At 38.2% G+C, this 22,205-nt stretch overlaps 1 protein-coding gene across 1 annotated transcript in view; it reads right to left on the minus strand.

Annotated features, from left to right (window-relative positions):
• ANKRD17 (ankyrin repeat domain 17) overlaps positions 1-22,205 on the minus strand; it is a 150,348-nt gene that overhangs the window by 42,590 nt on the left and 85,553 nt on the right. The window contains 8 exon segments of the mRNA XM_020988492.2: positions 949-1,094; positions 1,233-1,344; positions 6,323-6,471; positions 11,657-12,415; positions 14,354-14,456; positions 14,980-15,123; positions 15,880-16,007; positions 18,479-18,566. Coding sequence (XP_020844151.1) covers positions 949-1,094; positions 1,233-1,344; positions 6,323-6,471; positions 11,657-12,415; positions 14,354-14,456; positions 14,980-15,123; positions 15,880-16,007; positions 18,479-18,566 — 1,629 coding nt within the window.

A 22,205-nucleotide genomic window follows, 5' to 3' on the forward strand; every position in this document is an offset into this window, starting at 1 on the left:
AACTGTTAATTAACCTGGAACTGCTCAACATAGTGGGAAGCATTCATCTGGAAAGACCTGAAGAGCGACACACTTTTCACTTCTAAGCCTGCATGGCCATGGTGAAATGGTTTGTTTACAGACCAGCAGAAACATGAAAGGCTGGGTGGGACAGCTATCAAGCAGCTGGACAAGTGGCAAAGGTGAGATATGCTCCAGGGCCAATGTGGCCTCTGTGCTGCTCCTCCAACTCAGCACTCAATTATCCACTTTGGTGTTTTTGCACAGATGGTCCTCACTCCCCCTTCACTTTCGTATCTTATCATTCCTAACTTGCTTCAAAGGGAAGCCTTTCCTAATTCTCCTAGCTACTAGTATGTATTTATGGTTTTCTATGTTATTTCTTCAGAAAACCTAGGTAAGATTCCCTAGAATTTGGTCCTTCACTTTCCTCTTCCATAAAATGGGGCTATAATTTTTGCACTACTTATGATACAGGGTTGTTGTGGAAAAGAAACTTTGTAAACTAGTGCTTACATCAAAAAAGAGGTGAAACACTGAGAATATACTCTTAATTCTTTTAGTTTGCCTTTTCCCAGTGCTTACTACAAATACCTCAAAAGATTCCTGAGCCTAAGTGGGAAAGAATTCGCAGAAACAGGAAAATACTTATAAAAAACCAATGGTCAAGCAAACTTTGGCATGACAAAAGTAACTCAGGTCCTATTCTGATGGACCACCGATACATGAGAGCAGCTAGCTTACTATTTTCCTGAAGATGAGGCTACAGAATTATGGATAGCACTCACTCTTCTGACAAAGTTTTTGTTTTGTTTTTCCTGGCTAACATGGTAGAAACATTCCCTCTACTTCAAACCCTGTTAAGATGGCCAAAGTTTTAAAAATTCTAAAAAGTAGACTCATCCAACAAAGTTGGAAGGGAAAATATTCAGGAGAATGAAGCCCTACCTCTTGCCTTCCACCAGAACAAGCCAATGATAGCGGTGTGTCCTTAGTTCTCTCAGACTGGGCTTCAATGTCTGCACCATTGTCCAGCAATATTTCAACAACACCCACATGTCCAGCTGTAGCAGCTAAGATGAGTGGAGTAAAACCTGAAAAACATTTACTGTCAGAACATTCCAGGAGAATTAAAACTCATTATTATAGCTAGGCACTATGACTTAAAGGCATATGAGACAGAGCACTCTTCCCCTATTAAAAACAATTTCCAGAACAAAAATAGTTCCTACCTTTTTTGTCACGGTGTTCAATACTAGCTCCTCTCTCAAGCAGTGTTTGTACCAGTTCCTCATGTCCACCAGCACAGGCCAGTGTAAGTGCTGTATCATGATTGCTTTCAGTCTGTTTAAAAAAATTAAAAAAAAAATTTTCCATTGAGATGCTAAATTAGAAACATATATATTTATACTCACTCCTTTGTCTTCTCCAATCTTGGATTAGGATCATAGGCTTAGAACTGAAAGGGGCCTTTAGAGATCATCTCACCCAACCCCTAATTTTACAGGCAAGGAAACTGAGGCGAAATGCCTCACTCAAAGTTACATACACAGGCAATACCAGGATTTGAACTTAGGTCCTCTGATTCTACTCCACTGTTCTTTCCACTGAAACCCACTGCTTCCCACCAATACTAAATAAAAATTTATAGGTTTCATTTAAATGGTCAAAAACTTAAGTGGCCTTTGTGAAATTCCATAGCTAGGCTTTTGAAGCAAACTTGAAGGAAAAAAAAAGATTGCTACTAAGAATTATACATGTATGTATACGTATGCCAAAAATATATGTTCACCAAAGTCTAAAACTATATAATAATTTAGTAGCTTGACAGATGGAGCGCAAGAGAATTCTCAATACAATTTATTAAAGTACTTTTGTACGCACCACTGCTACATTTTGGCTTCTACTCGTCATCAGATGGGCACACAATGAACAAATGTATTCCAGTGTAGATCTATTGAAATCCATCATCCAGTAGCTACCGAAAGCCAAGGCAGTTTTCAATTTTTCCTTTGTGTCCCTAGCACCTAGCACATTACCTGGCCTTTACTGTTAAACTGAAGTGTAATCGAAATAATCTAAAATAGCCAAACCTCTCAAACCCAAAGAGCAACAAAAGAACAAGGCAGAGTTTGAGAGAAAAATAATTTACAAAAGGACAAAAAGGGGCTTGAACTGGTTGGTAAATAATTACGGGGGGTGGGGATCACAGTAGAGAAGGAAGAAGAAATGCAAATATGAATGAGAGATGAGAGTCAATCACAGCTGGAAGTTAAGTAGCTCTGGACATTAGATCTACCAATCTTACACACAAACGAGAGCAGAGAATAAATGGACTCAAAGGAGAAACTAAATCACAGAAACATCACCACAGTCCAAGGACATTAAGTTCAAGGACACGTTTAGTTCAATAAAACTCTCAAACATCCAAGAAGATATTACTCTAGGACCAAGCCAAGAGAGAAGCAAATTGTGGCTTATATAAAGGTATGTATGTGTGCAGGCATGTGTATTCATGCAGAATGATAGAAGCAGTTTTATAGCATGAGGACTCCAAACTTCCACCATGTAACAAAGAGAAGAAACGCAGTAACACTACTATAATGCTGAAAATAATACATCAAGATTTGTACAAAGCTCGAAAAGAGTGAGAATAAATTTCGATGGATCCAAACAATGCTGATTCAATTAGGTCACCTTATTTCCCATCTCAGAAAAGATCACATTCTCTATAGGGTTGGAGGAAAGCTGCCATGTACTCTTGCACCGCGTATGTGTAGCTACACAAACACACTGTATGTTCGTGAGTGAAGAGAATGAAGAGAAACACGCTGTACTACACATGAGGAAGTAGGGAAACAGACCTTGTACAAGCCTGGCCCATGGGCATAACAGAGTAATGATATGGTCAACCATTATGATATCTGGCCCTAGCTCTCCTTCTTCTGACAGCATAACAATTAATAACTTTTTTTGACTCATTTAGTCATAATTTTATGCTTCAAAAATAGAGGAAACAATATGGAGACATCCCATCATCAATATGATTTCAGTTTAACAGGGAATAACTGGTTTCTGGGTTGGCGGGAGAGAACTACTTCCTCCTTGTATCTCTGACAGAGGAGGAAAGGAAACCTCAGCCACCTGACACATGCCCTAGATTTAGAGAAGACAGATTTCAAATAGTTCCAAGGAAATTTCCAAAGCAATGAAAAAATAAGCTGTGAGACTGATAAGCTATTAAAGCTTAAATCTGCACTAAAACATCTGGGACATCCTGTATATGCTCAAAGACCTCACCACCAACTTATGTTTTTTAAAAGATATGTATAGGAGACAGAAGTACAGGCAGAAAACAGATTGGATTTAAGATCCTAAACAAGAATGATAGGAGTGTCAAAGGTCAGATGAAGCTGAGACTGACTAGAACTATAGGGTTTTCATTTTAAAAAAATTTAAATGGAGACTGAATAGATTCAAAGAATGTATAGAATTGCTGCTAGGGGTCAATGTGAAAATGATTAACAAGATAGCTGCTCAACTTAAAGAAAATGAAAGAACTGAACAACAATGGCCAACAGGATAAGGCTATGTGAGGAAACGTAAGAGAACACCTACGTCTTCCCTGACTCCCTGACCTCTTCTCCAGCCGTCTCTATTGGCAATACAAGCATCATTCCATCTACGCTTCACCACAGCCTCCAATTCCCTTCCTGGGTCCTCTGCCTCTAAGAGAAGAGCTTTCACCTTCTCTTAATGTGAATCAGGCTTCCATGCCATTCACATGACTCCCTCACTCTTCCCACTTTGCCTTTACGTGCTGTCTTTCTCTATTCACAGACAAGCTCCCTGAGGGCAGGAACTGTCTTGCTAGTTTTCTTCATACAGTACCGGGCACATATTAAGCACTTAATAAATTATATATCAAGCTATCTTAGACATCTCATTCACACTCCCACATTTGTCTTAGACTTCTTTGATCACCCCCCCACGGCGGCAGGTTTACTTCCCCCTCTCCTTACATTTTCAGCTTCATTTCATATGTTGTCTTCCCTCAGTAAGCTCTTTGAGGGGAGGAACTGTCTTTTTTGTATCTGTATCCCCAGTGTTCAGCACAGTTCCTGACATGTAGCAGGCAATTTATGTTTACTGACTTATCTGCATGATTTCAAGTCATGTGGCTCAAATGAACTACATCCTTGGATGCACAACAGGCAGATATGGCTAAGTCATTGTCAGTATTATCAGAGGGACTGAAGAGGTGTCACAGAACTGAAAAGGGGGAAATGTACTGATTTTCAGAAAGGAATAGAAGCAAATTATAAGCAAGTGAACTTGACTTTGTTTCCTCAGAAAATTAGAAAACTGATCATTACAGAGATGATTAATGAGGAAAGGAAAAGGAAGTGTTGATTATAAAGAGCAAGCATGGTTTCATCAAAATTGATCACACCAGGCTTATTCCCTTTTATAAAAAGGTTACCAATCTAGCAAATCAGGGACCTGTTGTAAACACATTCACCTAAATTTGAGCGAAGTATCTGATAAAAGACCCCTTTTTCCCTTGTGGAAAGGATACAGAGGTATGGATTAAACAATACCACGAGTTTCACAGGGTCGCAGACACTACAGCTGGAAGGGACCTCAGAGGCTATACAGTTCAATTCTCTCATTTTACAGGTAAGGAAACTGAGTCCAAGAGGCTGACTCGAGCAAAGTAAGTGCCAGAGGCAGACTCAAACCCAAGTGGTGACCTCAGAGCAACTACAACTGAAACTAGTGGAAGGGCTTGGCACAGACGTGTACCAAAGCTGTACGGCACAGACAGAACAGAGGCACTCAGGGAGACACCGGCCCATGCACGTGAACATCTCAGCCACAATCTGGGGCCAAATGAAACCATCGCCAGGCAACTGCTTGGCCTAGAAGCCTCGCATGCACGCAGGCTAAAGCAGCCATGAAGCAGAGGGTGGTCTACAAGCAGTGAGGGACCACTATTAGCTTGAGAGATGGTAATGGGCATTACTTTCTTCTGCCAACATTTAAATTCCATGACTGTATCATCCAAGATCATTTTTAAACCACCCAGGAAAGGGAAGTTGGAAAATGTATCCTCTGCCCAGTTACATGGCATGAGATCTGGTATCCTTCTTTTACTAAGTAGAGCCTGTTGGAAATCATAAATACTTACAGGCAGATTGTAATGATGAATTGAAGAAATGACTAATTTCTTTAAATTTGACATTATACACCGAGTGCAAACACTGAATAGACAGCGCCAGGTATTTCCAAATGGAGGTCCTGCAGGCATCTCAAAACTTAACAAGTCCAAAAGGAAATGCATGATTTCCTCCCCTAACCTCTCCCCTGATCACCCTGCTGAACTTTCCTTCTATTGGAGACACAGCGATCCTTCCAACAACTCAGGTGGTATGTCTGACTTCTCATTCATTCTCATTAATTATCTAATTAATTGCCAAATATTGGTTGCATCCTACTTTTCCCCTTACTCATTTGGTCATTGCCCTAATTTAGGATTTCATCTTGCACCTGGGTTTTGCCACATGTTTCTAATGGGACTCCATGACTCTAGTCTCTCCTTTCATGGCTGTCTCTTAGAATATCTTCATTCCTTTTAAGCTTTGCTCATTGACACCTTATATGTAACATTACTTCTGATCCCCCAGTGCTATTGGTGCTCCCCTTCTGCCCCCAAAATTTTACCTTGTATTTATTTTCTATCTATTGATTCAAGTACATGTCTCCCCCTATTGGTAAGATGTTTTGAGGGCACGGGCTCTTTCACTGTTATCTTTGTACCCAGAACTCCTAACACAGCTCATGGTACATAATATGTTCTCAAATAAATGTTGGTTAGATCGACTCATGTATTTTTTTCTTTCGTATACTATAAAATAATGGACGTACAAATTTCTTTCATCAGACCATGCAGCTATTTGGTCAATGTTTTTGATACCTTCTAGTACCCAAGAATATAACAATAAACACTGTGATATGGCTGAAAAAGTAGTAGTATGAATTTTTAAGATAGGTTTTATTAAGTATATCATATGCATTACTTTATAGGACTAGATATCATCATCTATGGCTTAAGAAAATACATTAATAAAGACAGTGCCATAAACATTTAGGCTTTTTGCGAGCTTTAATTTCTAAGTGCACAGTAAGAATTATCTAACCCATGGTATGCTTAAAAAAGAATGACATTAAACTTTTATAGATCAACTAATAAAAGGTAAGATCTATTTTAACACTATTTAATTGATTCCACTGATTCCCTTTATGATCTGAGGTGCCTCACCTGTGCATCAATATCAATGGCAGGGTAGATAGGCAGCATGGCCGAAGGAGAGATGATCGGGCTTGGAGTCGGCGTCTGAGGTTGGGAAACAGAAGCTGAGATACTGTGGGTGGGAGTGTTGGACACTGCAGATGCTCTTCCACTCACTGCTGTTGAACAAAACAACATCACTTAGTAATGGTAAATGTTGTCAGTATAACGTAAGTAAAAATTAGCAGAAAACTTGGACTAATTTTAAGAAAAATTTCTACATTCAGATCCCACTTATTATTTCCTAGATTCTGGGGAGCAATTTAAAATTATAAAGTGAACATTCATGGAAATGTCTCCTCCTTTATGTTACCTAAAGCACACCTAGGACTGACTTAGTCTAGCATTCAGTGACATGAAAAGTCTAATGGAGCATATGAATTTGTTAAGTGGCTAAAATTAAAATTGCGACACATAAAGACTGAATTTTTTTTCATATCAAAAAACAGCAAAGTCATTATGTCTTTTTGGTACTTTTAAGTCAAACTGGGAAGAGTAAAAGAGCAAAACAATTGATTCTTTGTCATTGCTAATATTTCTATTACAAGACTACCAATATTTTGCCAGGATAAATTCTGCTCAGGAGAAGTCCTCTATAGCCAAGCAATCTTTAAGTCATTGGTTCCCTCATAAAATGAGATCTTCCCCTTAGATAAAGACTGGTAATGGAATAGTCTGCATTTTGGCATTCAGTATCTGTTTATGTTCTTAGATAAATATTAGTCTTTGAGACAGGTTTGTGTTTTCTCATGCAAGAGATAATTTAGAACATTTTTTATGTAGTAATTTCAGAAATTCCACCATGTACAAGAATAGCAATGCAGAAAATAATCATATAGTTAACAAATTTGGATTATACTCAGTATATTTTGGTTCTGATATATCCATGCCCTTTTCTTCACACCCAACTTGAGTACTTAGCTGGGAAAACTCAAAGGGTGATACAGTCTAGGCTCTCATGATCATACTATTACTCTCATCAATTCACTGTTGGACCTGGTGTGTGAAGATCAGTCCCAGATCTTCCCTCCTTTCATGCCCCACTTCCCCCAATTAAAAATTCCATTGTGTTAAAGTATGGGAACCAACTTTTCACTGCTAAAAAGCACTGCGGATGCTCCTCAGAGAAGCAGCTATCACCTGCATTCCAACAGACAACATTAACTTAAATGAGAAGTGCCACTGGTTTCTCCTTCTTCAAACTAGCTTGATGACTAATCAAAGGAATTAGATAAAAAGTCAAACTTATTTCTAAGACTGCCACGACATCTTGTGCTCAACATACACAAATTATACATCATAATGTTGATATTTTAAACATTTTTATTTTTCTGAATGAGTAATTCAACATCACCACCACCATTAAAAATAACATGACCACATATGATAAAACTATAGGATTTTAAATTTGAAAGACACTTTAGAAATTATCTTGTCTAACCTTATTTTAACAGAAAGAACAACTTAAGCCCATTAAAGGGGCTACCATCTTGGCTAAACTCACAATGCTATTTAGTAGAAGAGCAAGAACTAAAACCCAGGTCCAAAATGCACTTTAACACCATAATTGTTTATTTAATTTTAAAAGTCTATGACTGCATAATATTTTAATGAATAGCCAATTTATTTCTTCTAACAAAAATTGAAATATTTCCTTAAAAATGGATCTGAAACCAAAGGGAAAAATGTTTGACCCTGTCAAGTACAAAGAATAAAACTGATCTCCTTAAAAGATTTTCTTTACATAAAAATCTCAGCCTATTAAAATACCTAGCACCATATCAGTACCAATACACATTATGTAAATATACAGTTTTAAGCCTACTTAAAGGACAATGGAAAAATTATCTGAATAAGAATAAAGAGATTCTCAGGGATCCAAATGAGCTGATCTGGGAACATGAAGAGAAAAAATTACATGTCTACCTTGACATTTTTACTTCTAGGTTAGAAAAATGTGATTATCTAATATTTAAAAAAAAAAGTATGGCAAATAAGATCTAGACTAATAATGAACTTTCCCCAAAAAGTTCAAAACAAAAAGCGTGCTTCCAAACTAATAAAGTGCTTAGTACTGTTTCTAGCAATAAACAATGATGGAATACAATAAGCAACTCAAATAGATCAAATACAATTTTATTCAGTGATATAAGCATCCTAATATAATTCAACATCTAAATTTCAATTTTTAAAAGGAAATTACTAAAAAAAAAAATTCCTAGTTTTTAAAATATATTTTGCTAAATAAAGCTTTTGCATCATTTGAGTAAACAGAGCAGGAGGATCTCTGACCTGTAGGCCAAGTCCCTATAGCTAATGTTATTTGGTCTAGTTTATGAAAGAAGGCTTCTAAACTGGCCACCTTCATCCCCCCATAGTTAACAACTACAAGTACAACCAAGGCAGGCTACAGGAGATAGCTAGCACCCGCGCGCACATGCACACATACACATCCACGGTCTGTGCCACTCATGCAGAACTGTAAAGGATTTGGAGAGAATGAACAGTAGGTGAACTACGCAAAGATAAATTCCATCAATAAGGGAGACAAATAGGTGGAATGGAGGGTAGAGGGAGAGATGAGTTAGAAGGTTTTTGTGGGGATGCTAGGTATTAATAACCAAAAGCTGGATGAGAGGGTTTGGCTAGCCAGCAATCGGAAGTGGGATGGAACCTCACTAGCTGAAAGCAAGGGGTAAGTGTTTAAGAAGACAAGAGGCTGAGCTATAGATGTGGCTGATGGTGAAGGACATAGCTTCCTTCAGTGAAATGAGGGCAGGCAGGAACCTTTTATTCAAACTCTTACTAAAAAAGTACCAAGTCTAAAGTGTATGTGAGGCGTGAATAATCTTTACATATCTTTCCTTCCAGTTCTATGCCTCATTCCCTCTTTTTTCAAGTGGACACAGTGAGAAATTTAAGTGTACGTGTTGTATAACGACTTAGAGGAGAAAATTACATGTCTCATTTTAAAATTCAAAAGTGGATAAAATGCTCTCTCTCACAGAAAAAACCCAAAACACTGTAAAGTTCATCTTAAGTTCCTTTTAAAATTTATGTATCTCATCTATTTTTATTTTCAGACTAAATCAGTGGCCTACTGAATTATCCCAATTTTACTGTAAAGGCTTTTGTTTCTATTGTGATTCTGGCTAGAATTTAAAATGCACAAGTTCCAGGCCATTGCTGGCACCTGTAAACTTAATGAGCAACGTATGATTATATGGGCAAAAAAAAAAATCAAATATAATTTTTAAAAAACATTTATAGTTTTAACTTATCTACAACTTTATCCTTTCTTGACCTGGATATGTGAAAACTAATTATGAATACTTTGGACAAGTTTCTTTAGGTTCTAATACAAATCCTGAGTATAATTAGCATCCTTAGATGAACTTTTAAAGAATTTGAGTTATATTTTTAAAAACTAAATTCCATGATAAAATTATATTTATATATTACATATTTACACTAATAAATATATATTGATTTATTTAAACTGGATCTCCTCTCTTGTCCAGGCCTAAAGAACAGGAGCCCTTCAAAGCCCACTGCCATTCCGTAAGCAATCTGGTGGTCTCCCTGGTTCTACGGGCTCATTATATTAATGCATAGCTCACGACATCCAAAAGACATAGCAGAGCTCCTCAGCACTGAGGACTATAGGTGTGCACCACCACATCTGGCTAAATTCCCCACTCAATCTAACTTAAAAAACGTTGGGACATCACTCCAATTTCTAACACACACTAATATGCAAGTGTAGCTACAAGTTAGTATGTCATTCTCAGGACTATGCAATTTCTTTTTCCTAACATTATAGAATATAGATTTATTGAAACCTATAACATGCAAAATAATTAAAAGATTTATACTCTATACATTACTAGTTGAACTGAGGGGTGAAATACCAAAGTAACATTTGTAGATTATTTTCACTTTGTGAATTTTTGTTCAAAATTACAAAAATATTCAAACTACTTTGTATTTTAAATCCTGACATTCACAGTTCAGAGTGACTAAGGAGGTAATACAGGTTTACACTGACATTTAAAGCATATTTCATATTTTGCAACTGGACAGGAAACAAATCCTTCTTACTATAGATCATATTTTTAAAAAAAATTATTCTGTGGACTTTCACTAAAAAGCTTAGTGTATATTTCTGCTATGAATTTACAGGACTAGTTAAATGATGTTTTACTAACAACAAATTACTCTGGCAAGACATACCAATTTAGCCATAGAAACTTATATACATTTTACCTTAAGGAAAAAATATTACGTGAAAGTGTTTCTAAAAATTATTCAACTATTTGAATGGTCCCTTAAATGGTGCCTTATTTTTTATAATCATTCTTTAAAAGCTTAATTATTCTTCTAAAGAGGATAGAACTTGACTCTTTTATGTCCCTAGCACTCAAGAATGCTATTTTGCTTTCCTGATGCTGAACTTTTTCGAAATTTCGGTCTTAAGCAGTGAGTCAGCAAAGGTACAGTGCTTTAAGGTTTGCAAAGTGCTTTACACATGTTAACTCATTTAAAACTTAAGAGAATTGAGACAATCCTCTGAAAAGGTTTTATTTACAAATGGTATATATTCCAGGAGTGACTAAAATACAAGAGTTATATTAAATTGTCAATGAATCATTTTTTCACTATGAAAAACAGTAAAATTCCATTACTGATGCTGTGGGGACACAAATTTCTGTGTTGTGGTGAGAGAGGTACCCTATAATTGTGTACACAGGATGTGGTACACATCACCCATTTTGAAATAGATCAAGGTAAAAGGTTTTTCTCTTCTGAAGCCTAGAACTCTATACCAAAATATTCCTGCTCACAAATAAGCTTAAGTCTACATAGCATCCAACCAATTGGGAAGCTGTGCTTGGAATATCTTAAAAGATTTCCTAGTTTGTTGATGCAAATGCAAACGTAAAAGACAACACCTTGTCTCTAATAATTAAGGAAAGAGCACTTAAAACAGTCAAAAAAACAAAAACAAAACCCTGCCTGCCTGCCCACCCAGTCACACAAACAAGCAGGAGTCCTTTGTATTCCAACTTACTTTCTTTAAAACAGAGCTAAAGCAGCAATGGGCCTATACTATACTTTGGCCTATTACCATCTGAGTTTCTTTCTGAGGACTTCTGACACAGTGCCACTACGTCTACTGAGGTACAAGGGTCAAAAGTCCAGAGACAGCCTTCAAGTCTGGTAATTGGAACAATTCTGGCATACCCTTACTTTGTGCCTTACGCAAACCATACTGTATACCTGCTCATAACAATATAAACCCACCTGCCATGATGTCATCCAGCGTGTCATTGAGGGTCTGAGCAGGGCTGGCTACCATTAACCCTTGTTGGGTTTCTGTCAGAATTCCTTGACCCAGCCCTGTCAACTGTGCTTGGCCCAGTACGGGCTGTCCAACTATAACTCCTTGCAGTTCTGTAAGATTTGTGATGGACCCTGGAGGTAGGGAACCTGTTGCCAGAGGCAAAGCTTGGGGCATCGCCAAAGGTTGGATTGGTGTAAAGCCCATCTGAGCAGCACTCTGCTGGGGGTCATCTTTAAACAAGATGGGATCCACTGGCTGTAACCGGGCATAGTCTCCCTCTGAAAGCTGTTCTCCAACTCCAACCGGAGTCAGGAGTCCCAGGTGTTGACAAGATTGCTGCTGCTGCTGCTGCTGCTGGAGCTGAATTCTTTGAGCTTTCACCTCTAGGTACTGCTTTTTTAGCTGCTGTTGTGTTTTCAGTTGTAACTCTCGTTCCACTTTCTGCAGCTCCTCCAAAATCTTTTGTTTCTTCTGAATTTGCTCCTCTCTTGTCTTGTTCAGCTCCTCGATCTTCTCCTTGGTAAGTTGGTCGGCATGAGCCAGCTCCAAGGACTGCAGCTGGGCATTCTTTTCTATGGCTTCTTTTATCCTCTGTTCCAGTTCTGTTAACTTGCCCTGAGCCTCTTCTACAATGCTCTCGGGAGACTGATTGGTGATGTGACCCTGTACATCCTGGCTGTTAGCTGGCAAATGGCTGCTGGACTTTTGTTTAGAAGCAGCTGTGTGAAAAAGAAACCCCCTCAGAAGTGCACATGAATGGCATCCTCATTACAGAGTTACTGTTGGGAGGCTTAGTGCCAACAGTTATGCACCAAGTTAGCAAATCCATACTTCAAGGATCCATGATTTCATTGGTGTGGGTACACCCTCCACCGATGCAGATCGCAACCCTCTCTACCTCTTAGAAGATTTTCATGAGTTGTTGTGGCCAAAAAACAATCCATCACCTCATGGCCAACTATCTGGTGATGAGTCTTTCCAAACTTAACTAGGCTGGTCCTCGGGTGACAGATAAACAATCTATCCCCAGACCATCCTTGAAGGCTTTCCAGCTTGGTAGGACCTGACAGAGCTTGTGCTCCACTGGCACAGCCTTCGAGAGCCCGGGGTGGCCTCAATGCCACGAGGAGGCATCGGGGAGGACTTTAGTGGCGGATCAAACCCACAGAAGGTGGAGAGGTACTGTATGTGATTATAAGCAAATAGCACCTTCTACTGTATCATCAATTCAAGAGATATATGGATTATATACATACTTTAGAAATTCACTTCAAGATTACTGAAGGATTATATAAGTGAAAAACCAAGAAAACCCGTATCTAGTTTTGTGGTATCTAACTGGTGCAAAACAAGCCATAATTTGAAAGTGTGTAAATCATATGATCACAGGACTGTGAGCTAGAAGGGACTTTAGAAACCATCTAGTTCAACCCCCCTCATTTTAGAGATGAGAAAATAGGCCCAGAGAAACTACTGAATATGGTAACAAAGGAAAGTAAAATTCCACTGCAAACAAGAAAATACTGCTCAAGAGTATAGGAAAAAAATTATTTTTGAAATTATCATTATAAGGATCTTTAATTTAAGGTATTATTTTTTCCCTCTCTCCACATTTAAGAATCTGGTTCTTTTTAAACACAAAACAGTTCCAGAATCACTAAAGTCATGGGAAATTAAATCCAACTGAAATGTCTTTGTTGGAGTTTCAGGACTGATAAAATCAGGAGATGTATTTAAATATGTTCACACCAGTAGAGAATAGGATGTGGCCACCCTGGAAGAAACAATGACGGATGGCCTATGTCATCTACCCATCCACAGTCAGGCCAATAAAGTGACCTGGCTGTAGGTGTGGCATCAATGGCCTGCAACACCCACCAATAGAAAAAAGTACTGTAGAATAGTAGTCAGGACTGAAAATATCAGGTGGAAGGAATATGTAATAGTCATATTGGTAAGAGGAAAAAAAAAAGAACACAACCATCCTCGCACTTAAAAAAAAAGCCCACAACACTTGTTTAGGTAAAACTTTTTAAAAATAAAAGCAATTTCAAACTAATAGTTGAAATATTGGGGAGAGGAGAGGAGAACGGGACTTAGAAACATATGTACAAGATCCTAACTTTAAGTCAGATGATGGATCTAAGGGAAAATTCTAGTGAATACAAGTGAGTCTGAAATAATTGATCCAAATATGAAATTTGCATCAAAAACAGCATTTTGAAAATTTCTATCTGATGCAGATTTTTAAATCGAATACCTTGCAGAATTTGAAGACACTGCTTTAAGCAACCATACCCAGCCTAGCACCTTATAGATAACTATAAACGACTAATTATTTGGGGGAAATCATGGTTAATCAAAATAGCATGAAGGATGAGCTATCCCATAAGTACAGAGCAACCAAATCCTCAAGCTGGAATTTTAGCACAAATTCACTATTTTTTAAAATTCTCTCTCTCCCTCTCACTTTCTTTTGGCCTCAAGAAGGAGTATTTCTTGTTATTAAAAAAAAAAAAGCCCTCCCAAATCACCTTAGTTTTTCCAACTGCCATTTGGCATGAAAAATCATTTTAAAAAATAAGCATTCTACTTTTTCATTCCTGTGGTTTCAACCTATAAAGCATTTTAAAAGAGTTGACAGAAAAAGAACTGACCTTTGCTCCTGATGGGAAGTGTAGCAGCCACAGTGGCGGGGGGCTTATCAGGCTCCTGCGGCGGGACCACCATGGGCAGTGCTTGCACAGGGACACGAGGAGCCTACAATGGTATACATCAATTAAGCACACGCCTTTTATTCCTACACCTGTATCTAGATAACATGAAGAGTATGACAGGGTATCAGATGAAATGACACAGATAACAGCTGACACGTTAGCGCATTTTAAGCTGTACAGGTGTTACATACACATTAGCTCACTGAGAGATCAATGAGCTACCCAAGGTTTCATGGCTCATATCTGTCATAGGGTGAAGCTCAAATCTAAGTCTTTACGACTCCAAGTTGAGCAAAAACACACTATAAGATCTCTGTGCTTTTCAATAAATTTTATGGGCTACAAATTCATTAGAAGAGTTAATGAAGTTATTATTTTGACAACAGTAGAACTAAAAAAACAGCAAAATATAACAATTACTAAATTGTAAATGTTTTTTGAAAAGCAAATGGAAAATTAGTCTGGAGAAAGAATATATATAAATAAAAATTAAACTAATTTAGGTTAAAATAGCCATCAATTGTAGAATATCAAATAACACACAATGCATTAGCTCTGACTCTTACCCGATTTAAATCATGGGATGGAGGGGTCAACTGGGTGACGTCAGGTGGAGGAGCAGAGAGCAAATTATTGGGATAATCCAAAAGATAGCAAACAACACTTGTATGGCCACCTTTAGCTGCTTCTATCAACATTGTTGAACCATCCTAAAAGGAGAGACGGATGGGCACAATGGAGGAAAAGGAAGTATGTAAAATGTTACTTCACAGGCACATGTGAGACATGGGACATCATGATAAATCTGGTTGTGAAGAGCACAAACTGAGACACAGTTCTATCTCATCTAAAACTTTTTATAAAAAAAGAGTCACTGCTTTGCGACACCGCAAATTTAAATATTAACAACCCATACATTTCATTATATCCATTTTTGTGATCATATTCATTCTTATGAGTTGTCAACAACTAAACTTAATTTTATTTTCTCACTCTCTATTAGAATGTGCATTCTCATACTCTCATATTTAAAAATGAAATAAAACCGCAAGAAAATGGTAACAATGCTTTTGATTTCAATGTATTCAAGATACATTTAGGTTAATTGTACTTACAAACCTATGTACTAAAACCGACTAATTCTAATTACTGATTTATTTTGGCTGTTGATGGCTCCAAAAATAACAAAAATCAAGGAAGCATATTCACCTCTCTCTATCAAAATGAAATCATTTTAAACCTGGAGCTCTTGACCTATAAACTTTTTCTTAAAAAACACATTTTGATAACTGTATTTAAAAATAATTAGTTGCCATCCTTTGTATTTTATCTTATGCCTTTAAAATTCTCCTGGTAAGGTGTATAAAGGCTTCAGAAGGGGGTAGATTCACAAAACCAAGAAGATGCCATTTCATTAAGAACAATAAAGGATCTCGAACACTCTGTGAAACACCCAAGTTACATACTTTGAGTCTGTGCGTGGGATCGGCCCCATGAGCCAGGAGTAACTCCACCACCGCCAGGTGGCCACCTGCACAAGCCAGGGACAACACGGTATGATCATTGTTTGCTGTGGTCCTGTTCACATTGGCTCCTGAGAGACACAAGTTTGAACACATCATTCAACTAAGAAAGGATTTAATTTCCAATTACTATCCAAAATCTCTGTGGGCAAATGAAGCTTGATTTATACTCAGAATGCTTTATTAGTAGATCAAACAGTAACCGACATTTACAGAGTCCTGTGAGGCCGGGGAAGCACTCGACAGACATGACCTCATTTGATTCTCAGTCAGACTATGAAGAGGGTTGCACAGGTGTTACTGGGCTCAGTGAGGGTAGGGAACTTGCCCATTATCAGCTTTCAGCTACTCAGCCACAGTAGTTTGATTTTTGATCAAGGTCTTTCCTGATTCCAAATCCAGAATTAGAGAAGTATAATTAAGAAATAAAAAGGATATTCAGCTAAAGATTAAAAATCAAAGGAATCTGAATAAAAAAGTGAAGACGGGAGTTCATGGAGTCACAGAAATGGGAGAAGATGTTCCAAAAATCAATTAAAACAACGAACTAACGAAAAATAAGGAAACTGAAATACAGACAACTGGAATATTCAGGAGCACACAGCAAGATCATTTCAATGCTAAAAGTACATCAAAGGCTTCCTAACTCTCAATTCCCATGGGTTTACCCCTATATAACAGATACATAATTTAGTGGTAGCACCAGCAGCACACGTGAGAATATGGGATCATAAGATCTTACAAATAAAGAGCTGAAAAGGAAGCTTAGAGAACATATGAGTCAATCCTGTCATTATACAAAGAAGGAAACTGATCGGCAGAGAGAAGTCACTTGTCACCAGGTATAAGGAGTGTAATGAAGAGTGTCCAGAATGAATTAAACAATTTTTAAAAGAATTTGTGATTTTATCAGTGAGGAGAATTCCCAGTGTGTAAACTCCTTTCTCTTAGTGATTACAACTAGTTTTTGGATTTGTAGTAAATTCTCAGTCACCAAAGACTTAGTCAAGTGAATTACACAAGGACACAGATGCCCAAACACAGATCTCACTGACTCCAAGCCCAGGACATGCTTTTTATTATTCCAAAATACCTTTATTTGGAAATCCATGCATTACCTCACATTAATCAAACATTTATTACCTGCAAACTGCAATGGATACTTAAGTCTTAAAACTCTTGACATATGCATTAACCCCTTTGGGACCCAATTTTCTCATCTGTCAAAGGATGAAACTGGAACTGATAATTACTAAATCTACTTTCAGCTATAAAATTCAAAGATTACATGGGATAAATTGATGAAAATAGCAGGTTTTTTAAAATAATGCTATTATTACAAGTACTGATTAGGAGGAGATCATGGACATGTACCAACTATGAGAGAAAAAGTTCATCAGCAACTATAAAAAGTGATAAATACAGGCAGTCTCCAACTTAAAAACCAAGCGATAAGTATTTATATATAACATGACTGACATAATTTCTCCTAATAAAAATGGTGGGAAAAGGAAATGCACCTTTTCATACTTGCCAAGCCTTAGCGACAACAACATGAATTCAAAGGGGAGAAATTGGGACAAGAAAAAAAGTTGTTTAAAAAAAAAAGCCCATGGCCAAATTGAGACCAGGCTAGGTGACGCAGTGGGTAAGGTGTTGGACTTAGAATCAGGACAACCTCATCTTCTTAAATTGGAAAAAAAAAAAAGCCCTCCCTGAGAAGACCATGGAGGCCCTTCTCACTCCTGACTCAGACTTACCCCCTTTTTCATTCTGGGGGTTCAGAGGGCCCACCACCATCCACTTGGTTGTCATGCCAACAACCTCACCTTCTCGTTTTTTCTCTTTAGAGGCAATGTTACCTTGGGGACTGAAGCACATGTGCTTCAAAAGAAAAACAAAAAAGGCTGCCCTGAATACTGTGCTTTCTTCTGGAGAGATTAAGGCAAAGGAGGGAAGAACACAAGGGTGACAACACAGAAACTGAGAAGCATCCCAACAGGGGAAGAAACGGGTGCATTCTGATACAGTAGGACAGGGGAGAAGAAGAGAAAAGGCCAACACTTGTGCCAGGCCAGAGCTGGCCACAGGGCAAGTCAACAAGGAGAGGTGGAAAAGGGGTTTAAAAGCCAACACCAATCCAGAGGGAGTGCCAGGCAAGGGACTCCCTGTAATCTCTAGAGGGGTAACAGGGCTGCATGTCTCATTTATACCATCAGACCCTCACCACAACCTGCTGATATGGATCCAGCTGTCAACCCCATTCGCCCACACCACACTCCCTCTACTATGCCACCTAGCTTCCTAGATATATGCCACTTTTTCAATTTGAAGACTACCCAGAACTGCCAGGAGGAACAGACACTACTGCAAGGAAGTTCAAAAGCCAGGAACTAAATACACATTTATATAAGCTCCTTGCTTTGTTTTAATTTAAATAACCATCACACCCCATTACCACTCTCAGCGAATATGGAAGCAAGTGTGTCCCATGTATTTAAATACATTTATTAAACAGATTTCCACCAGCACAAAAACCCACCTTTGCTAATCAAAAACTGAACAGTACACACATGACCAGCTCTTGCAGCTTTCATTAATGGAGTTCTTCCACCTTCAGATTCATGTTCCTGTTTTAAAAAGAATATTAAGAAAATATCAAATGCACCTAATTGCCTGTGATTACACAGTCATTTTTAATAAGAATCACAACCAAAATATAAGCACAGGATTATTCCTATACATTTAATATTAAATTCAAGGCTCGATATAAAGGTTAAACACTGAACAATGCTTTAATTAAAAGCCTCTCCCGATTTTCTCCTATCCATCTGTTTCTAGTTACTTGGGCTCAAAAACCTGATGTCATTTTTTAACTCCAGTTTCTCTTCAAAAGGAATCCTATAGCTTGTGGTGGGAACAACAATCAATGCATTTACACAATTAGCTTTTCACACCATGATATTCTTCTGTCTCTCATCTTGGTTCTCTTTATCTCTTTCCCCATTTCTTTATTCCAACTTTACCCACTGTGGTGCCCTCACCCTCAGATGGACAGAATATAAACCAAGTAATAATAATCTCATAATTTCTAAAACAGAAAAATACTAAAAAGGTATTAAAACAGCTTTCCCTAACATCAAAAATTTGAAAAATAAATCTGGATTTTGTTCTTAAATGGAATTGGGGGTGGGGGGGGATGAAGAGAAAAGAGAAAGAAGGAATTATGGATACATTCATCTTATTCCTTAGTACTACACAATTCTTTTTTATGTATAAGCTTCTTCCTTAATTCCATGTTTCCCATTTCCTAAAACCTCTCCCTGCCAAGTTCATTCAGGAGGCAATTCATTCATTCATTCAGCCAGCACTTACACTGTACTGGGCCCTCCTAATACAAAGAAAAATTGTTCCCACCTTCAAGGAGTTTACATTCTTGGGCAAGAAAATGCATCATTCACACAGATAAAGACAAAACATTCATTCAACAAGTATTGATTGAACTTGGTGGCTGGGAAACAAAACAAAAAATTTCCTAGTCCCTACCGGCAAAGAGCTTATTTATAGGAGGGAAACAACATGTGCAAAGAATAGGGTGATAGCAAAGAGGGGGGGATCTGGGAGAGGTGAAAAACTAGGCTAGGTTTTCCAACAGGAAGTAACACTTAAGCTGAACTCTGAAGGAAGACAAGAGATTCAGAAAGTCATTCGAGGAGGGAATCTATTTCAAGAAATAACTTGCAAAAAGGCACACAGGAATATGAAAGCAATTCTCATGTATGCCAGTGTGGCTGGAAGACAGTGTAAATGAAGTAAGAAATACAGAATGTCTGGAAAGATAGGTAAGAGGCAGATAGTGCAAGGCTCTCCCTAAGTGCCTAAACAAGGAGTTTACATTTATCTGAAAGGCAACAGAAAATCAAATCTGCAAGAGCAAAGAAGTGACATGTGCTTTTAAAATGCTGATTTCACAGAGAGATGGAAGCTGTAATGAAAAGGAGAAACAGGGCAGGCTGGGAGCCTAATCAGAAGGCTATATCCAAAGAAGTAGTAATGACACAGTGAACAATGATGATGAGGCCATCTGAGCACAGAGAGAAGGTGGCTGAAAAAGTTAAGTGATTATGTTTCTGAACCTGGAAGAATGGTGGTATACTCGACAGAATTAGAAATAAGTTAAAAAGGTGTATCTGGGGGAAATGGTAGGGATTAGAGAAAGACATGAGCTCTACTTCAGACATAGTGAATACACATGGCTACAGAACAAGCAATTTCAGATGTTAAAAAGGTAGTTGTTGGTATAAGACTTGAGCTCAGGAGAGAAGACAGAGCTGCATACAAAGATCTAAGACTAAGGGGCAATAGGGTAAAAACTAAAGCTGAATATTTTGAGTTAATTACTATAAAGTACTAGGAGGTAAGTATGCACTCATAGAGATCATACAAGCCTAATCTCATGGGCCAAGACAGCAGAGTACAGGCCAGGACTCACAATACTCCCCTCCAAGAAACTTTAAAAGAATACCTCAAATCAAATTTTGGAGCGAGAAAGCCAACAAAAGCTCACAGGTAGACATTCTTCCAGCCTAAGACAATTAGAAGGTCCACAGGAAAGGTCTGCAGCACCAGTAGTGGGCCTCAGAGGCAGCCACAGCAGCAGTACCATATTGGGGAGCTGACAGCCCAGAAACAGTAAAAGGGTCAGATAACTGGTCAGAAAGAGATTACAAAGGACCCCTTACCGGCACTGAGTCTGGCTAGTACTGATTGGCAACTCTACTGCCCACAAGCAGTTCTGGGACGCAGTTCCAGGGCAGAGATGAGTGCTTGTGATCAGTCACAAAGGACCAGGGGCCCTGGTCACAATTTAAGGGTCTTTAAGGGTCAAGAGGAGCCTTAGCACCTACAGCTACAGGGGAACAATGTAAGGACCAGAGCTTAGAAATGGAGATCAGTGACCACACCTCCTCTAGGATCACACCCCCTTGGAAGCACCAAAAACTTGCAGATCCCAGAAATGGCTCTGAAAGCGGCAGCAGAAAAAAGCCTAAAGTTTGACACAGCGCCTGTCCACACCCAGGTAAGCTGAGCCCAACTTTAACGAAGTGCAAAGTCAAGAAGCAGGCTGGAAAAATGAGCAAACAACAAAAAAAGAATATGACCATAAAAAGGTACCCTAGTGTCAGAGAAGACCAAGAGACAAATCAGCTCCAAAGAAGACAATATTAAAACAGCCACAAACAAAGCCTAAAAGAAAGATGCTAATTGGACATAAGCCCCCCCAAAATTCCAGCAAGCATTAAAGAAAGAGGTAGGGGTGGAAGAGGAAAAATTGGGAAAAGAAATGAGAGTGATGCAAGAAAATTACGAAAAGAGAATTAACAGTCTGACAAAAGAGGTACAAAAATTCACTGAAGAAAATCATTCCTTAAAAATCAGAATTTGGCAGGTCACCTTAAGACATCCAAAGAAAAAAAAAAGAACAAAATCAAAAGAATGAAAATAGAGATGTGAAACACCTCAGTGGAAAAATAACTGACCTGGAAAATAGATCATGGAGAGATAATTTTAAAATTATTGGACTACCTGAAAGTCATGATTTAAAAAAGAGCCTGGGGCAGCTAGATGGCACAGTGGATAGAGCACTGGTCTTGGAGTTAGGAGGACCTGAGTTCAAATACGGTCCACATAACACTCACTAGCTGTGTGACTCTGGGCAAGTCACTTAACTCCAACTGCCCTAACAACAAAAAAAAAAGAGCCTAAACACCATATTTCAAGAAAGTTTAAAGAAAACTGCCTTGATATCTTAGATTCAGAAGGTAAAACAGAAACTGAAAGAATCCATCAGGAACCTCCTAAGAGATTCAAAAATGAAAACTCCCAAGAATATTATAGCAAAATTTCAGAGCTTCCAGGTCAAGGAGAAAATACTGCAAGCAGCCAGAAACAAACGATTCAAATATCATGGATCCAGAGTCAGGATCATACAAAACTTAGTGACTTCCACATAAAAGGAACACAGGGCTTAGAATATAATATTCTGGAGAAGGGAGCTAGGAGCTAAGATTACAGCCAAGAATAACCTATCCAGCAAAACTGAGTAAAAATGCTTCAAATGGGAAAATGGACACCTAATGAAAAACATAGGACTTCCAAGCATTCCTGATGAAAAGACCAGAACCGAATAGAAAATATGACATTTAAACAGAAGAGTCAAGAGAAGCATAGGAAGGTAAACATGAAAGAGTAATCACAAGGGACTCAAA

This window comes from Phascolarctos cinereus, unplaced genomic scaffold, assembly GCF_003287225.1.
Source record: "Phascolarctos cinereus isolate Bilbo 61053 unplaced genomic scaffold, phaCin_HiC Scaffold_9;HRSCAF=440, whole genome shotgun sequence".
NCBI lineage: Eukaryota > Metazoa > Chordata > Mammalia > Diprotodontia > Phascolarctidae > Phascolarctos > Phascolarctos cinereus.